This window comes from Cynocephalus volans, chromosome 11 (assembly GCF_027409185.1).
Source record: "Cynocephalus volans isolate mCynVol1 chromosome 11, mCynVol1.pri, whole genome shotgun sequence".
NCBI lineage: Eukaryota > Metazoa > Chordata > Mammalia > Dermoptera > Cynocephalidae > Cynocephalus > Cynocephalus volans.
Window position 1 is genome coordinate 115,305,178 of NC_084470.1, and position 20,148 is coordinate 115,325,325.

General features: G+C 34.9%; 1 protein-coding gene across 5 annotated transcripts in view; it reads left to right on the top strand.

Annotated features, from left to right (window-relative positions):
• RCOR3 (REST corepressor 3) overlaps positions 1-20,148 on the top strand; it is a 46,118-nt gene that overhangs the window by 16,838 nt on the left and 9,132 nt on the right. For all 5 annotated transcript variants that reach the window (XM_063113929.1, XM_063113930.1, XM_063113931.1 and 2 more), the window contains 3 exons: positions 5,929-6,147; positions 10,436-10,513; positions 20,058-20,115. In XM_063113929.1, the coding sequence (XP_062969999.1) occupies positions 5,929-6,147; positions 10,436-10,513; positions 20,058-20,115 (355 nt within the window). The remainder of the gene's footprint in view (positions 1-5,928; positions 6,148-10,435; positions 10,514-20,057; positions 20,116-20,148) is intronic.

Genomic DNA, 20,148 nt, shown 5'->3' on the forward strand with positions numbered 1-20,148 from the left:
TATTAACGTTAGCACTTTGCACAGTACCTGGCGTATGGCAAATCTTCAGTAAATGTTTGTTGAATGAATAGTCTTGTGCCTGACTGCTTCTGTCTCACAGAAAGAAGGGTCCCTTGCCTTGTTCTGTACAATTTCACTGCTTGTTTCATCCTATCCTCCCTTCATATCTACTGTGGGACTTTCTCCATAAGTTAACCCTTCTCTTTCCCATATTTCCAACCTCTTCACTGCAGCCCCAAAGTATGTAAAAGGCTTCCATTTATAAGCATAGCTATCTCTTAACCACTCTAAAAAAAAATCATTCCTTGGCACTACTTCACTCTTGAGTTTGCTTCAGACAGGCTTCTTTTCTTCCCACGACTTCATGGAAACTGCCGACAGAGTTTACCAGTGACATCCTAACTGCCACATCCAATGATTGATTACTCATTGTACTCTGCTTGTGCATTCTGTATCATTTCAAGTTATTGACCCCTCCCTTCTTCCTGAAAATCTGTCTTTGACTTTTGTAACACCATCCTCTGATTTCAGTCTATTTTTTTTAACCATTGTATCTCAATTTTAGTGGCATCTTTTTCTTTTCTCACTTATTCCATTCATTTTATCATTACTGTTTTTAATTCTCCTTCAATTAACTGTGGAATTTGTTGTCTTCTCTGTGTTCTTCTCTGTGACTGCCTTATTTTTGGGTTCTCATCTCTTCTCTGAATTATCACAACTGCTTTCCATCTTATCTCCATGCCTCCACTCTCCACACCACCCTTTCCAGTCCATTGGTTACCTTGCCAAAGCAATCTTTTTAAAACCAAATTACTGCTTACAACTGTTCCATGGCTTTGTCTGTAGGATAAAACACAAACTCTCCAGTTAGACATTCCCCAGTCCACCCTACCCTATATATTCCAAGTTATTAACAATGTTTTAGATATGTTCCTGGCTTTTGTCTTGTGGTTATGTTGGTCCCGTTTTTCTGGAATTCCCTTTCTTCCCAAATCTGCCTAGGAAATTCCTCACAACTCTATAAGATGTAGCTTCTCTGAAACCTTTCTGTGCCTTATCTTGAATTGACAACCTCCTTATTTTTCCTCAAATCTATTGCAGTACTAATTATGCTATGGTACTTGTTCACTCACAGTTTCCCTCCCCTGTCTGCCTGTCCCTGGGTGGTGAGCTCTTTAAGAGCAAGAAATAATGTCTTACCTATCTTTTTATTCCCAGGGCCTGATACATATCAGTGAAATTATTAAAACGAGTGAGATTACATGTTATAAATTCTTAATTACCGTGCAAACATGAGACATTAGGGATTTGGTTTTAGTTATAGAGAAAATGTGTGTATGTGGAATACTGTTTTGCCCAACTATGAAAGATTATATATAATCATCTGATCTTTTGTTTGCCAGTAATCTCATCCTGTTAGTAAATAATATGAGAGAAGTGTATATTAAAAAGTGTTAAAAGGATACTTCAGGACTGTGGTCCAGGACTAGCACTGTATATCATCAGCTTCATTCATTTCTCTGCTCTTTCACAAATGATAGGGAAATTATGCAGGGAAAGATACTACATCATTGCCTTTAGCACAAATCTTTATAGCTGCTTCTGCATGTTAACATGTTACATAGAAGGTTTTTATTTTAACTTTTAAAACTTATGAACTGTACATACCATGGAGTATGAACAGTTTAAAGAATAATAATAAATCAAACACCAGTGTATCCATCACTGAGCTTAAGAAACAGAAATCTTATGTGTATGTTTCCTCAATTGCATAGCCCTCCCTTCTCTACTGAGGGAATCCTTATCCTGAAATTGTTCATTATTCACTTCTTTATTTATAGTTTTATCACAAAAATGTGTATCTCTGGATAATTATTTAGTTTTGCTCATTTCACACTTTATTCAAATGGAATCATATTGTATGTATTCTTTAGTATTTGATTTCTTTTTAATTTAAATTTTTTATTGAAATGTATTAAGTATACATATAGTGATCAAATCAGGGTTAGCAAATTCATCACGTAAAAATTTATCATTTCTCTGTGACGAGAACTTTTAAAACTCTCTTCTAGCCATTTGATAATATGCAGTAAATTATTGTTAATTATGGATGCCTAGCTCAACTGCACACTTATAGAACTACTAAATCACTGATTTTGTCTTTGTAAAGCAAGTTTCTTGGTGCTATCTTAAGATGTGAAACCTAAAATAAAATAAGCAAGCATATCGTTGTACCTCAAAGCTTCTTCCTAAGCTTCTTTTTAAAAAAAATTTAATGTTAATTGATAAGGAACAAATTTAACACAAAGATTAACATCCTTAATGGAAAAAGGACTCTTAAAAATGAATTAGAAAAATTTAAGCAGAAACTTGGTGAAGGACACAAGCAGATAAGTTACATACCCCATAGAAACACTCGTGCTAGTAAGTATACTCTAAGATGTTGTTGCTGGTAGTTGATGTTAGCCATTGACTGGAGCAATTCCATGTGGCCTTTCCGGCTTGGTGTTCTCTGAGAAATCTGTCTTCTTACAATGACGGCTAGTTTCCTCCAAAGTAATCGATCCCTAAAGCACTAAGTGGAAGCTACCCAGCTGTTTCTGGGCCAGCTTTGGGTGTTGCTCAGCATCAGTTCTGCTGCATTCTATTGCTTATAAGTGAGTCACTAAAGTTGGTCCAGAATCAAGAGGAGGGGTTCCAGACCCCTAACTTCTCAGTGGCAGGAATGTTGAGGAATTTGCTGACATTTTAAACCTCAAGCCTAGAATATGGAATTTTCATGAATGTTTTTCCTTGTGTGCTTGAGAAGAATATACAGTTGACCCTTGAACAATATGGGTTTGAACTGTGCAGGTCGTCTTATACGTGGATTTTTTTCTATAAATATATTGGAAAATTTTGGTTAAGTATGTCATGCATTAATGACATACTTAACCAAACAGTAGGCTATTAGTAGTTAATTACTTAAGTACTTTACTACTACTTAAGTAAGTAGTTAAGTTTTGGGGAAGTCAAAACTTACACATGGATTTATTTATTTATTTATTTATTTTGAAAAATTTCTTCTTCTTTTATTTTATTTTATTTTTTTTAAATTTTATTTTGTCGATATACATTGTGGCTGATTATTGCTCCCCATCACCAAAACCTCCCTCCCTTCTCCCTCCCCCCTCCCCCCCAACAATGTCCTTTCTGTTTGCTTGTCATATCAACTTCAAATAATTGTGGTTGTTATATCTTCTTCCCCCCCACCCCGGTTTTTGTGTGTGTGTGTGTGTGTGTGTGTGTGTGTGTGTGTGTGTGAATTTATATATTAATTTTTAGCTCCCACCAATAAGTGAGAACATGTGGTATTTCTCTTTCTGTGCCTGACTTGTTTCACTTGGAAATCATCAAGTCGAAGGTATACCTGTTACACGTGGATTTTTGACTGTGCAGGGCGGAGGAGTGGATGTCAGCTCCTCTAACCCTCAAATTGCTCAAGGGTCCACTGTGTACTCTGTTGGTTACAAGGTTTTATAGGTGTCCATTAATTTAAGCTTGGGTGTTCTGTGGGTGGAATCTATATTCTTACTGCTTGCCTACTTGCTAGCTTGATTTATGTTATCTGCTTAGCTAATCAATTATTCTGATCAATCAGTTATTGAGAAGTAATACTTTTTTATATGTTTAAGCTACTGTTACTTGGTTCATAAAAGTCCAGAGTTGTTTTATCCTGCTGCTGAATTGAGCCTTTTATCAACATGTACTGACTTTCATCTCTTGTAATGGTTTCTGCCTTAAAGATTATTTTGTCTCGTGATATAGTTCCACCATCTTTCTTTTGCTAAGTATTTGCCTGTTATATCTTTATTATTTTACTTTCAATATTTCTGTGTCCTCACATTTTAAGTGTGTGTCTTATGAGGTGCATATAGCTGGGATTTTATGTCTTATCTGAAGAGTTTAGCCCATTTATATTGATCATGATCACTGATTTATTTGTATTTTTGTATTTTCTTATTTTTACCTTCTATTTGACTTGCTTTTTCTAGTCTTTTTTCCCTTTCTTTATGGCCTATTTTTTGGGATTAAGAATCCATCTCTTTATTTTTTTCCTCTCTACTAATTTGGGATGTTTCTATATTTCTGGTCACAATAGTGTACTTTGGAATTTTTATCCTGCGTATTTAACTTAAAATTAAATATTGCTGTTTTTAATGGCTTTCTGATTAATACAGAATGTTCCAACCACTACCCTCCTGATTTATATGCTATTTTTATCCACAGTTTTAGTTTTCATTGTGTTTTTTTAAATATCTCAATTTTAACATATAGTCAGTGTTTATTTAGATTTACCCACGTTTAACTTTTATTTTGCTCACCATTCCTTTTTGAATCTGAGACCTTTCTTCAAAGATAATTTTTTTTCTCCTTAAAGTATATCCTTTAGAAAATCATTTAGTGAAGATCTAGTGGTCATAAACACATTTTTGAGACCTGGCTTTAAAGTGCATTCTTCTAGAAAGGATTCACATTTACTTCTGCTAAATGTCTACAGGCACTACCAACCTGAGACACTTTACACTAAATTTTTGATTTGGGGTGTTTCAGGCCGGGCAGATCATATAAACTTAGGCTCCAAGCCTGCCTTAAATGCAGACCTGTGCTTAGGGATTCTCAGGGGTGACTTTTTTTTGGGTTTCTTTCCTTTCTTCCCAGCCATGGATGAGATAGACATGACTCCCTTTAATCACATCCTCTCCCTCTGCAGAGTAGGGGTATTTTTTTCTACTTTGCATAAGATGGACTTCCCTTCCAGCATTCTGGCTTTGTCTTCTGTGCCCTGCACCTGTTATCCATTGAAGCCTGGGCTTTAGGCAACTGCCAGCTCCTGCATACTTGCTTATCCCTCTGAATTCTTGCTTTCTCATCATTTCTGGCCTCTGAGGAATTTCCTCACTTCCCTGCCAGCTCAGACATGAATTTTAAAGGATTTTTAAAAATACTTCATCAGCAACTTTGTAGTGCTATGCTGGGAGGAGTTTCTCCAAACCTCAAGTCTGTCATGTATTGCTTGGAGTTGGATTTTAAGCAATGAAGTGGACTATACTTCATTATACAATTGTTTAATGAATTTTACTAGTTTTTCTTTTCTAAAGAATTGGATTATTAAATCTACAGTGAAATATACCCTTCAGCATAATAGATATAGTTTTTAACGAGTTCTTCTCTCAGAAGCACAAAATAACATTGTATTTTTATATTACACTTTAAGAATATTGCAAATAATAATGAAATACTGCTTAAGACTTCACAGTCATCATTATTAGAACTTTCCTAACCTCTTATGAAGCATAAATTCACATTTTATTTTATTCATAGATTTGTAGTTTAAAAATGTCAGGGTTAAGACAATTCTGTATCCTTTTTAACTGTTAGAGGCATAATTCTCTTTCAACAACTCTGAAGTGAAAATGAGATATTATCTCTTTTATCAGCTATCTAATCTGCCACGTCATAATTCTTAATTTGCCCATTTTTTTCTTATTTTTACTTTTTAAAAAAACTTTGCTTTTAATAAGTTATATGTCCTTCCTTCCTTTCCTTCCTTTCCTTCCTTCCTTCCCCTTTATTGCTGAGGGAAAACATATCCCATCTTGAAGCAAAACAGGAAAGTTTAGAGTCTAACTTATTTTTTCATTTATTTGTAGTCCTCTGGGCCTAGAAACCAAACGTTTGGTTGAGTGGATTAATCAAGGATATGTTTTGTTGTATGCTTCCCCCCCAGTTGGTGAGTGTTGTGTGTGTTTGGACTTACATATAATTGGTTGTAATTATTTTTTAGATATACTTAGTACAGCAGATACTTCTACTAGTAATAGAGTGTTTTCAAAGTATACATTTGTAAAAAGCAAATGACCTGTTATTCTGTCTTCATTCTCTTAGGGTAATACTGAACAACCTGTCCAAACTAGCAAGATTGGACTTGGAAGGAGAGAGTATCAGAGTTTACAACATCGCCATCATTCTCAGCGTTCTAAGTGCCGTCCACCCAAGGGCATGTATTTAACCCAGGAAGATGTGGTAGCTGTTTCTTGTAGTCCCAATGCAGCCAACACCATCCTGAGGCAACTGGACATGGAGCTGATCTCTCTAAAACGTCAGGTATTTTATAAGAATAATGTTTTTTTGTCATTCTGTCCATTTTGCTTATTCATTTTTACCTTGGTGGAACTCATTTGTTCACAGATTTTCTTAGCCACCCGTTTATGTAAGTTTCATTCTTTAAAGTTTATCTATTGATGCCTCTGCCTGTTTTAGATTTGAATCCCTGAATTGCTACCTGTTAGCTCTTGAGCAAGTTATATAACCTCTCAAAGCTTTAATTTTCTATCTATGAAATTGGGGATAATAATTATACTTATCTTTCAGGTTGTTGGGAATTATTTGCAATGATACATGTAGATTGTTTAGCGGTGTGTGGCACGTTTTAAATGTTCAATGAATAATGACTGCTGTTTTCTTTTTCATCATCATCCTCTTCAGTAGTAGTAGCAGCAGCAGTATTTTAAGAGTGTCATCATCATAATCAGGTTAAGAGTCAGGATCTGGTTCTGACGTTGGCTATACCATCTCCTTCCTGTATAACCTTACGGAAGCTGTTTAACATCTCTCAGCCTCAGTTTCCTCATCTGGAAATGAAGATATTAATATGGTGGTTGGGAGGAATTAAATAAGATAATATATGTTAAGTGCTTAAAACGGTTTCTGGCACATAGTAAGTACTTGATTAATGGTTATTATTAGGTCTCTGACCTTTCTCAGTCATCTTTTCCTGTTTTTTGTTTTCATTGTTTTTTCTTATCCCTTAAATCTAGGTATTCTTCTAAGTCTGTACTTTCTTGGTTTGTATCAACCAACCCTACACTATATGACAGTAACTTCTGAATCTGGAGTAGATAAAGCTGTGACTTTTCTCGCAAGCTCTGTAGCTATAGTTCCAGCTGCCTGCTAGATCTTCCCCCAAAAGATTTTTTTCCTCTGTTCCCTGTCTATTGAAACATTAGAATCATTTTTGATTTATCCCTTGCCATTATTCTCCCCGTAACCCCCCAACGCACATGAACCAAGTGGTAACCCAGTTATGTGAGTTTTATCTCTGAAATTTCCTTTAAATCAATTCCCTCATTTTTATTCCATTACTACTACCCTTGTTTAGGCCCTTATCACTTCTTATATGATAATAACTATCTTTTTGACTCTGTCCACTTCTCTTTAGCTCCATGCTATACATTGTTGTCACTGTTATCTTTTTAAAATAATGGTCTGATCAAGATCACTCATCTTAAAGCTCTTCATGAGTTTCTATTTGCCTTTAGCAGGTAACAGTAGAGGTAGATAGGGATTTATGAGAAAGTCATGTTAAGAAATTTGAAATTCATCCTGAGTTAGAAAACCACTAAAGGACTTTAAGGAAAGATGTATGATGGTCTTATTTACATTTTTCAGCTATATGTCTTTGCCTCTTTTTTTTTTGGCAGTTCCTTTAGGGATTACAACATGCTTCCTTATCGCTGTGTACTTAGAGTTAATATTGTACCACATCACATAAAATATAAGAATGTTGCAATAGTATAGTGTGGGGCCAAGATTCTTTATCTTAAACATGTTCAGATTTCTCTATCCTTTGATCCTGGATATTCACCCCAAGCTGCTCTTCTTTCTTTTTCCTTCCCTAGCGAATTTCGTGAATAAATATAAGTCACATTAGCTTCCTCTGCTTTCTTACCACCACTTATTCTCTGACCGTTTCCAATTTAGTTTCTGCCCCATACCCCATTCCAATTCTTCCACTGAAAAAGCTATTTTAAAATTATTATGAACAAGTTGCCAGGTATAGTGCCTCCTCCTTGGTTCTTATTTCCCTTAACTACTCAGTAATGTTTGACACTGTCAACCACTTCTTCCTTCTTAGAATTTCTTTTCCTTGACTTTTGTGACACTGACTGAATGCTTAGCCTTTAGTCAAACCATGATTGTTTGCTAGAGACTTCCGTCTTCTAAACCGCAATATTCCTCTTAGAAAACTTCTAGAATACTTTGCCAGTAATATTTTCAAAGTACTCAAAAAATAAAGGAATAAAATATATTGAGTCACCTGTATTTATACTTCATCCTCAATATTACTACTATACTTATGGACTATTTTTATTGATTTTTAAAAAGGAACTTTATTTTAAGCTCCTTCCTTGGTTATTCATTTGATGTGTGACACAGTAAAGGTTTGCACTCATGGGTTTACAAATTCTGCTAGCTATTTCAACTTTTATATCCAAATCCATCTCATACACATTTTCCAAACTGAATTCTTCCACACCCACTCTAGTTATCTGTTCTTTCTGCATTCCCTGTCTCAGAGAATAGTGCCACCCACATACACTCAGTTACTCAAGCTAATGACCAGTTATCCTTGACTCCCCCTAATTCTTCAACATCCAGTGTTTACAAAGAGGTCTTAATTTTGTTTCCAAGTGATTTCTTTAACCTATCTCTGTGTACCAGTACCAACATTCCTTCATTCCTACTATTTTAATGAAAGTTTTCTTAATATTTCTTACCTGGATTGTTAAATTTCCATCCTCTTCATCCCATTCTGTTTTCCACATTATTGCTGGAAGAATCTTTCTAAAAGGCAAATATGGTCATGTTGCTTTCTTGCTGAAAAATCGTTTAGATTTCCTTTGGTCTTTAGAAAAAATAAAAATTCTTTGGTCTGGACCCAGCCTAACTTCTTGCCTATGCCTTAGGACTTTCCTGTCTTTCTAAATCCTATTCTGCTTGGAATGCATTCCTTCAACCTAGCCTTGTCTGCCTGCTTAATTCTTGTTAATCTTTTAAAACTCAGTTTAGGTATCATCTCCTCTGGAAAACTTTCCCTAATCTTCACCACCACCCATCCACCAACACACATGTGAGCACACTTACATTCTTATTCTCTCTCCATGTGTATATTAGGTGTTTTAGCGTTTATCATACTTTTACATTTATTTACCTTTTCACTAGTCTATGAAAGCTTAGAGAATGGAGACTTTACATTTTATCTCTGTATGCCTCCTGTATGTCTGTCTAATATGGCCAACTAAATGCCCTTGAACCATCCTGGATTTATGTATTTTAGCTATGTTTTTAAGATCTCTGGTGAAAAAAAAATCACAAACACCTTATATATAAACAAATAATCTTAACCCTTAATTTTTTAAATGGAGACTAACAATATTGCTGGTAGAATAGTAGTTTAAAAACTTGGTATGGTTTAAATTCAGGTTGTACCTTCTACATTTGTGACCTTTGAAAAGTTTCTTAACTTGCCTATGTCTTACATTTCTCATCTATAAAATGGTTATAAAAGAAGTAGAGTCGGTTCTGCTATAACTCTTGTTTTGAAAGCATGAATTTGTTCCAGTGCAATTGATATGCTAGGGAACAATTTGAGCATAACGGGAATTTTGTGTTTGCTTATGTATGATTTTTGTCAGCAAAAAACTGCACCCAGCTGAACTGAGCACACACGCACACACCTCAAATGTGTACCAGCTACTTCAATTCATTGAGTGTTATGAACCACACAAATCTGATGTTAAAACTTTTCATCTGATTTCAAATAACCCTCCTTCTACCACTTCATAATAATTCACAAGCTGCAACCATTTTGATGCCCACTTCCACAAGCAACCTTCAGGTCTTTTTTTAAGGTAAAGTACCATCTTTATTGTAGCATTTATGGATTTTTTTAACCAATTAGAATGTGTAAAACAGTATTCCGATTTTTGTTAGGATCCTGTCTTTTTTTAATGTGTCATTGATGAAGTTTTTGAGTGTTGTTGTTCCAGCCGCCTTTTCCCTATAAATCCTGAGATTTTATTGTAGATTTTGTGTAGTACAGTGACTTTTAAGAACACATCTGTGATGTTATAGCAGAACTGATTGTACTTACTTCACAGGGTGGTTGTGAAAATTGAGGGATTTATTACATACAAAGCACTAAGAATGATGTTTTGTATATAATAAACACCTAATATTAGCCACCATATTCATCATCACTCTTACTGGAATAATTATTTGGTCAGAACATTATAGTGATGAGAAGTATTGATGGAATTTAATCCTTGTGTATACCAGTTGTCTTTGGTTATAAGAGATATTGTTAAGAGATATTCAAAACTATGATTTATTATATTCAAAGGTATTCAAAGTCTGTTGGTCTGTTTGATGTACATATTAGTTGATGTGTGTATTAGTTGAATGAGTGATGTATCACATCCTAAGTGTAACATCAATTTTCCTGAGATAAAATTTAAGAGGTTTTGGTATATATCCTTTTCTTTTATTGAGTACTCAAAAATTTACAAAAATTTACATAGACTGATGCGAATTTGGGATTATTTTGTTGAAGGTTCAGAATGCTAAGCAAGTAAACAGTGCACTAAAACAGAAAATGGAAGGTGGAATTGAAGAATTCAAACCTCCTGAGGTATGTTATTGAAGAATACATGTGACTAAGTGTAGTGAATCTTTGTTCTTTGAGTTATTCAGTGTTTAAGTACTACTTTGATCACATGTAATAGTACTTTGAAGGTTTCATAATATGGGTAATTTGTTATATCTCTATTTTTTTTTTTCATTTAGATAGTTGATCTTTTAAGGCTTGGCTAATCACTTTAATTATTTCTTTCCTGCCATTAGCAGTTCAATATCAAGCAAGGTAATTAGGGAAAGTAGCTATAGGAGTAGGCACAATGTATGTGAAACTAGAAGGTCATTGATGAGCAAGCCAGTGCACTTCTGGGTCTACAGCAGTGTTTGCTCAAAGCCTTTTCCTGTTTGTGTGAACTAGCAACACAGCAAGAAGAACATCACAAGAAAAGGAGTTCATTATAACAGTTTTAACAAATTTTTATTTTAATGTTAGATATTTGTCTCTTGGTTCAGATTTCCACTTAGGATTTTAGTATGTGAACTTACATTCTTGGCACATATCCATGAAAATATAAAATTTAAAAATAAGATATAGATTGATCATTTTCTCAAGTCTTACTTGTATTTCAGCTGAAACGTAGATGTTTTTGATATTTGTGATAATTATAGAAGTACTTAAATGCCCTTAAGACCCTTAAAGTCCAATCAAGTCTTTTTATAGTAGAAACTTCTACTATAAAATCTTTTCTCTTTTCTTTCTTTTTTAAAGACTCCTGTGTTGTTCTTCATATCCTGGGTTTGCCTTTCTATGTATATGATAATCAAATAATCTTATTTGGTCCTAATGGGACTTTTTTCCCCCAAATCACAGGCTGACAAATATCTACAGATGAAATATTTGTGAGGGGTTGGGGGGAGGCAGAAGAGTAGCACTTCAGAAACCATGCACCATATGCCATCTTAATCGTTTGAATCTTTCAGAAAGGAAGACTTGTTATGAAAAAAGTTCTTTTTGTTTGTTTGTTTTGAATAATCTCTTTCTAGAAGGTTAGGTTATGGAAAAGAATGAAAAATACATAGACTGTTATTTCAAACCCACAGGTAAACTGGCACACAAAGGACGGTGTAACACAAAAAAATACTGCTTTAATTTGTTATATTATTGCAACAGGGTTAGCCAGTTAGCTCATTTGGGAGAGCATGGGGGAGAGCATGGTGCTGATAACACCAAGGTCAAGGGTTAAGATCTCCATACCAGCTAGCTGCCAAAAAATATATATGTTATTGGAACAAAAAATTATTTTAAATGTTGTATTGAAATTATTTTAATTTTATATTTAATTATGCATTAAAATGCATAAAAACAAAAACTTAAAATGCCTATAATTTCATTATTTAAGAATCAGGGCTGGCCGACTAGCTCAGTGGGTTAGAGTGCAGCCTTGTAACAACAAGGTCACAGGTTCAGATCCCTGTACCCATCAACCACCAAAAAAAAAATAAATTAAATTAAATATATACAGTAGATATTAAAAACATTTATGAAAATATGAGGAATAACTTTATGCTAACAAGTTTGAAAATTTAAACGAAATATAGAAATTCCTCAGAAAATATATTTTATCAAAATTGTCTGAAAAAGGAAGAAAAGCTGAATAATTTATAATCATTAAATAAAATGAAGGCATAATGGATATTTTTCTTACAAGAAAACACCAGGCCCAGACAATTTTACAGAAAAAAGTCTACCAAATTTCAAGGAAAAGATAATTCTAATCTCAAATTTTCCATAAAATTACAGGACAACCTCGCTCATTATATAAAGAAAGCTGTGAAAGTACAGTAGCATTTTGCAGCTTTCCTATGTGCTGCCTCATTTGATCTTTATGTAACTTCATACAGGTAGGAGAAGCAGATACTATTATTTTACATGAGGAAACTGGGACTCAGGTTGATTTGTTCAAGGTCACACAACTGGTAAACAATGGAACTCTGGCTGTATTTCAGGTTTTCAAAGTCCTGATTGGAGTCCTAGATGAGTGTATATCATGCTGCCTCTTCACTTTTGGAAGTTTTCATATAATAGCAAAGTTGTATATTAGATTCTCACATTTTAATGCAGTTATTGGGTTAGAAGTTATCAAACATACAGCTTTTGGTTTTTTAAAAAATAATGATCATAATGAAACAACCAAAATCTTAATACTCTAGCCATCTGTACATTGAAGTTTGAATATTACTTTGGGGTGATTTATTGAACTCATATGACTTGAAAAATGTATATATGTTTTATCATCTAGAAAGTCCCCAGGATATATTTACCACATTATTCCTATTGCTTTTGAGAGGAGGGCAATTTGAATAGATATATTTCAAGATACTGTACTAGATTAACAATCACAGGAAAGACCTTGTAAAATCATGTAATCCATTCCCTTACCTTTAGGTTTAGGTTATACCTAATCAAAGAATGTTAATAACCTTTGCAATAATTACAGTAGGCCATTAAATGAAGTAACTCCTCTGGAAGTAAATAGTTACTAAGGTGCTTTACTTATTAATTTGGTTGTATTTGTTATTTTCATTTAGGGAAAAATTTGGTGAAGAAAGTCCATTCACTTCCACAAGTTTTTATTGATCACCTATTTCATGTAAGGCACTGTATTAGACACTTTGGGAAGTGTGGGGGGCGGGAGGGAGGAGCACATGAAGGTGAGGACGAGATGAGGTGATTTTTTTCCTCTTTGTAAAAAACTCATGGTCTAGGTAGATGTTACAAGACAAACTGATAAAAGTTATGTGATAGATTTGTGAGCAAAGTGTTATAGGAAAACAGGTGGGCATTATTCATTCTGGCAGGATAATCAGGGAAGACTTCCTAGAGGAGGAGGGATGTTTCAGCTGAGGTTTGAAAGATAAGTGGGATTTTTGCACATACGAAAAGGGCAGAGGAGGGCATTCCAGGCAGAGGGAATAATAATGAGCAGTGGTTTCATGCTGAATAGTACATTGAAAATATAAATCCAGTGAGGTAAATTAAAAGCATTTTAAAAAAACAGGCAATAGGTAGTCCATGAGCATTTATTATGTGCTCATTATTGTGCTAATTGCTATTGAGAATTCAATGGAAGCGTAAAATAATCTTTTCTCAAGAAGTATGAGGGTACTTCAGAAAGTTCATAGAAGGGCTGGCCAATTAGCTTAGTTGGTTAGAGTGAGGTGTTGATAACACCAGGGTCAAGGATTGGGATCCCCACACCAGCCAGCTGCCAAAAAAAAAAAAAAAAATTCATGGAAAGATTAGTATTATCTTTTAATTTTATTTTTCCATGAACTTTTTGAAGTACCCTCATATATTGTCTACTTAGGGAGGCAAAGTTGGATGCAGAGGAGGAATGAACACTGTGTGTGAGAGAGGAGCAGGGGCTTCTTTGTGATCGAGTTCAGTGGGCAAGGACCAGAGAATAAAAGTCCTTATGAAAGCTAGAAAGCAGAGTTCGCCTTTTCAATTAAGTCAATGGAAAGACCCTATAGTTTCTTCAGTATAGGGAGGATATAATGAAAAATTTTAATTTTAGGAAAATTATCCTGGCAGTATCATGCTGCATAAATTAGAACAGGGAAACTTTATAGCTGCTAAAATACTAAGCATGTGAGTGATAAATGGTAAAGGCGTATCAGTATGGATGGGTATTAGTTGTGGGAATGGAAGCAAGTGATAAATCCAAAAAACACTGCAAAGTAGGAAATTAATATGTCTCTTTGAAAGTATGTGAGAGTGCTGGGATGGTGGTGGCATGTTTTGTTATGCTTTGGTTTATTTTGGATGGAGATACATAGGTGGGGGCAAGGAGATTAATGAATCTAGGAAGAAAGAATAATTATAACTGAAAAAGGAGATCTTTTTGAAGCTAGAAATTTCCCTTCTAGATGGGAAAGGTGCAAAGATGGGTTGGGCCGGCCCGTGGCTCACTTGGGAGAGTGCGGTGCTGATAACACCAAGGCCACAGGTTCGGATCCTATATAGGGATGGCTGGTTGGCTCACTAGCTGAGCGTGGTGTTGACAACACCAAGCCAAGGGTTGAGATCCCCTTACTGGTCATCTTGCTAAAAAAAAAAAAAAAAAAAAGATGGGTGGAGAGGTGGGTAACATTATTATGTCATTATGGATGTTGGATGGAATTTTCAGCATTGGGTAGAAGGTTTAACTTGGTGACCTTTTCCTATTCTTCCAACTCAAAGATACTATGAATCTAACACTGACAAAAATGGGAAAGATGTGAAGACAATTTAGCAGGGAAAGGATGCAGTAAAAATGCTGAATTCACTAAGGGTGTCATAGATTGTTCTAGAAGGCTCTTTTGGACCTTTAATATTATATATTGTTTTATATTATTATTTTTAAAACAGCAGCATTTCAGACTGGGATTTGTAGAAGAATACACTCTATGGTACCACCTAAGTAACTACAACTACCACATGGTTTTAGATTTCTAGATATATTCTAGTCCTTTGTTTAAATTAAATAAATCTCTACCAAAGTTTCTTGGGTCTAAAAAAGAATATAAAAATCAGTAACTGACAGGAATCCTGAATATTTAAATTTTTTGACCCTGTTTCTCTTTCTGTCTCCGTTCTCTTCCACTGCTTTTGTTTTGTCACACATAGACTGTTTAACCTTATACACTTTCATCTCTCCCTCCTGCATTTTCCCACTAAAGCCACTTAAAGGTTAACATTGGCACTGATGACCAAATTCCACAACTTTTAATTCCTGATTCCCCTTACCTTTTTCTGAGCCCTTGATACAGATGACTGACTACCCCTCTTTCTTTTTCTTCGTTTAACTTTTAAGAGGCTTTGTTCTCTTTTATAACTATTATGTTTATGTTGCCTTCTCAAGCTGTAATTTTCCTTTCTATACGTAAATATAGGCATTCTCCAATTTTTTATCCTCAGAATTCATTTCTCTCTCTTCTCTTGGAGGTACGCAATCTCACCACTTCACTGTATTAAAGTCACATCATATGTATGTTTAAATGATACAAATTTAACCACAGACATTCAGCCAAATAAGAGAGAGGGGGGAGAGAGAGAGAAAAAGTGTTTAGTGATAGCAAGTGCAATAGTGCTGGCAATTCTGCCTGAACTCCATTTTATTGAGTGTATGCCCAGAGTGAGCAGTCATGAACTGCAAAACAAGAATCCACTATTCCTTTAATTAGTCCTAGCTTCCATGTGCCTCTTATGTGAGTATCTCTTAGAAGTGAGGTAGATTCTAGTATTTAAATATGTTTATTTAATAAAACACTACCCTAAATTTAAGCCAACAGCTTCAGCTGGAGTTTAACTGAAAAACTAGTGGTCCATTCCAATGCTGGAGTAATAACTGGCTATGTGAACATATTGAGAGACTGTGTGCCTGTCTCCATTTCTCCCTTTGTAAGAACATCTCAGGAGTAATTTTGGAGAGGGAAACACACACACATGCACACACACACACACACACACACACACACAAAATTTATAGGCTGATTTTAGAACCTCACATCTGAGTAAGATATGACTCCATTGTTTTTACTTATAAAAATTTCCTAGACGCGTCAAAAATGTGTTTGAGTAAATGAATCTATTTTAGCCTCAAGTGGAACCTGAGCTTTACCTCAGTGTCCTGCCTAATACCTCATTCTCGGTGTATCTCAAATTAAATTAATCTTAGCCTTGCCTTCCCACATCTCCCAAACCAGCATTTCTTGACTTCCTAGGTTCTTAACAGCATCACTTCTCCTTGCTTTCCAGACTTAAAGTCTTATTCTGGTTATAATCATACCCCTCATCCCCTGCTCCCCCAAAACAAAAAGATACAACTGTTGCTTATTAAATTTACTGTGAGTTTATAAACCTTACTTTTTCTGTCCTTCCAAAAGTGGTCCTTATTGTATTTCAGTTTAATTAAATATTTACCAACTTTCCAAGCTTGTTTATCACTTCTTCCTGACACAAATCCTGTTGTTCCCACGTGGAATGCCTTCTCATCTTTGCCTTTCATAACCTTCTATTCTGAAGCCCATCTCAAACTCCAACCCTTCCAACTTTCCTTTTTCCTCACTCCAGTCGTCATGACTTTTCCTCCCTTCTTTGAATTCCCAATACTGTATACTCTGTACTTTTTAATTTTAATTTATTTGTGTTTATCCAATCTCCTGTTTTTCTTGTGAATTATATGAAGTTTATTTTATTTATTTATTTATTTTTAATTTTTTTTTATTTTTTTAAATTTTATTTTGTCGATATACATTGTGGCTGATTATTGCTCCGCATCACCAAAACCTCCCTCCCTTCCCCCTCCCCCCCAACAATGTCCTTTCTGTTTGCTTGTCGTATCAACTTCAAATAATTGTGGTTGTTATATCTTCTTCCCCCCCCCCCCGGTTTTTGTGTGTGTGTGTGTGTGTGTGTGTGTGTGTGTGTGTGTGTGCGAATTTATATATTAATTTTTAGCTCCCACCAATAAGTGAGAACATGTGGTATTTCTCTTTCTGTGCCTGACTTGTTTCACTTAATATAATTCTCTCAAGGTCCATCCATGTTGTTGCAAATGGCAGTATTTCATTCGTTTTTATAGCTGAGTAGTATTCCATTGTGTAGATATATGAAGTTTAGATGAAAATAGATTTTCATAGTGCACGTAATTTCTCTTTCATTTTTTGTTTTGTTCCCTTTTCATTAATGTTACCTTTCCCTCCAGTTTTTGCCTTTCAGATTTAACAGGCATTGATTGATCAACTTTTGTTTGCTCAGGCACTGTGCTACATGCTTTTTTTTTTTTTTTACATATGTTCTAAATATATCCTCATATTTAGTTATATTTAATCCTCAGAGCAACTTGCAACACAGGTATTGTAGCTTGTATGTACAGAAGATCCTCAGTATCCAAGTTCTCATTAATCTAAGGAATGCACAGAGAAGCAAAAGTTGCCAAACAAGAATGTACTCAATAATGAACTGATAATTTACAAAATTAGGCTCTACTAACCAACTCTTCTTAATTAACTGTAGCTGTTTTATCTGTTCCTCCATCACATGAACATCCTTCTCTGTCACTGTCTTGCTAATACAACGCAAATATAACACAAACCAAAGTGAAATTGTAAACTTTGCAAAAGAAGTCTGTTAAAGTGCAAGAGAATGGCTTCAGTTACCTACAAAATTGTTGACAGATGAGTATCCAGCACAATTAACAATTGAAGAAAAAAAGACTCATAGGCAAGCACTGCAAAAAATAATTTAAGTAACAAAGAATTAAGAGAGACCTTTAAGAAAATTATTGAAACCCTCAAATAAAAAGTGACCCATTTTATCATCATGTTGTGAATTTTAAAGCAGAATATAGTCAGAAAAGATATGCCCAAAATAAAATACATTAAACTAAATTATTAGCTATTTTTAAAATTGAATTGATTTTCAGAAGTTTTAGTTTTATATTTCAAATTAAGTTGTAGTCATTCCTTTATTTTTTCACCATTTACTGTGAAATATTTGAACCTGTTTGAAATAGGTTCCAGTACCAGTTGATCATTGTATACCAAGGTATTAGTCCGTTTCTGTTGCTTATAATAAAATACTTGGAACTGAGTGATTTATAAGAAAAAGAAATTTATTGCTTACGGTTTTCAGAGGCTGGGAAGTCCAAAGTCCAGGGAACACATCTGGTGAGGGTCTTCTTTGGTGGTGACTTTAGCAGTGTAGGGGACTCACATGGCAGAGCAGAGAGAGAGAAACTCTCACCTGCTCTCCTTTTAAAGTCCTTAGAACCACGCCCCTGACCACCATTATTAATCCGTTCACGAGTGCATGGTCCTACAATCTCATCACCTCTTCAAGGCTCCACCTTTCTATTACCATAATAGGATTTCCTACCCTCAAGAGTTATAGTGGGAAATAAGCTTCCAATACATGAACTTTGGGGGACACAAGTCAGTCAATCCACAGCATCGAGGACCTCTTTTATCTACCTTTTACAGCTATGATGGCATTTGATTGCTTATATGTTAACTCAATATTAGCTCCTTCTCCATTCTCATTACTCCCCTTTTTGGAAAACATATATTTAAATTTCTATTTTTTCCTCTATCAACTTTTTAAAAATTTGTTTTTCACTTTTTTAATTGATTGTACATGTTTGTGGGGTGCAAAGTTGACTATCAGTAGCTGTGTACAATATGTGATGGTCAGATCAGGATAGCTTATTCATCCTCACGATACGTAATCATTCTTTATGTCCATTAGCCAATTTCTCATTAATTCTCATTAACCTCTTTCCCTGTCTCCCTCCCACTTTCCTCTTCTAGTAACCACAGTTCTGTTCTCTCCTTTCAAAAGTTCACCATATTACAGCTTCTGTATGACCCTCATAATTTCTCCTGTTCCCCCTCTTTTTCTTTTCTTTTTCTCTGTTGTTCCCTTTGCCTCATTGCCAATGTCCAAAATCCTAACCGGATTTCCGCTGTCTGCTTTCTGGCCCGCCTTGCTGTACCTTTTTAATCTCCTCATCTGGAATTCAGTGATTTCTATTTTAGGTTTTTCCCTCCTTTAAGCCATTTTTTACTTTTTCCTTTCTCTCCTAATAAAAGTTTTTTTAATTTTGAATTTTTCTTTCATTCTTCCTTCTGAATACTTACTTATACCTCTTCACTCATGGCAAGAAAGTTGGTGTTACCCAGAACCTCTGTGTACTGTAGAAATGCTTATTGCTAAGAACGTGGGTGAGACAAGACCTAAACATCACTTCTCAAGGGAACCCTGTTTTGCCCAGCATGTCCAGGTATTACACCAAGCCATTCTATCTTGGCAGTTCCTTCTGCAAACCTCTGCAAGCTGGGGTACTTATTTCTGTTCTTCCTTCTGCTACCAAAGCTCCTTGATTTACTATCAGTGGATATACACTAAAGAAATTTGATATTGTAATTTACCATAATAAAAATACTAAACTTGGGATTTTTTAAACAAAAATATTGGGAGGAATATTGGGAGATCCTGGGAGAAAAAAGTCTACTCTTATCAGTGGGCCTCTTTCTGCCTCAGAAATGTAAAGAAATATTTTAGGACTTAGGCCTCTTCTACAGGCCTCTGCTAATTAATACCACTGTTTTAGTGGGAATGCAGATAAGTTTAAACTAAATATGAAGGGAAAAAATTTAGAGAGAGTCATAGGCCCTCTCTAAAGAAAATAAAGTCTCTTAAATTTTAAAACTAGGCTAAAATTAATATCTGCAATGTGTGATAGAAACATTGTAGTTGGAAAATGGGCATCTACTCTAACAGATTTTCTCAGTTTTTAATATCTCTGATTAGAGTATAAATGTAAATGTTGTTTATTCTCCCAAATTGGTACATTTCCCTTTTATCATCTTTCTGTGTGGGTAAAAGGTAACTCAGAATATATATTTTTAATCTTTCTGAAAAAGGAATCTTCATAAATCAGAATTTTAGTAATCTCATGTCTGTGATTTGGTGAAAAGTTAAAAAAAAAAATAAGCTCTTTGGAAAAATGTCTGTCTTCATATCCTCATTAGGAAACTTCTCTTTAATTTTGTAGTCAAATCAGAAAATTAATGCCCGTTGGACCACAGAGGAGCAGCTTCTAGCAGTGCAAGGTATATTAAAGATAAGCAGTTATTGTTGTTAAT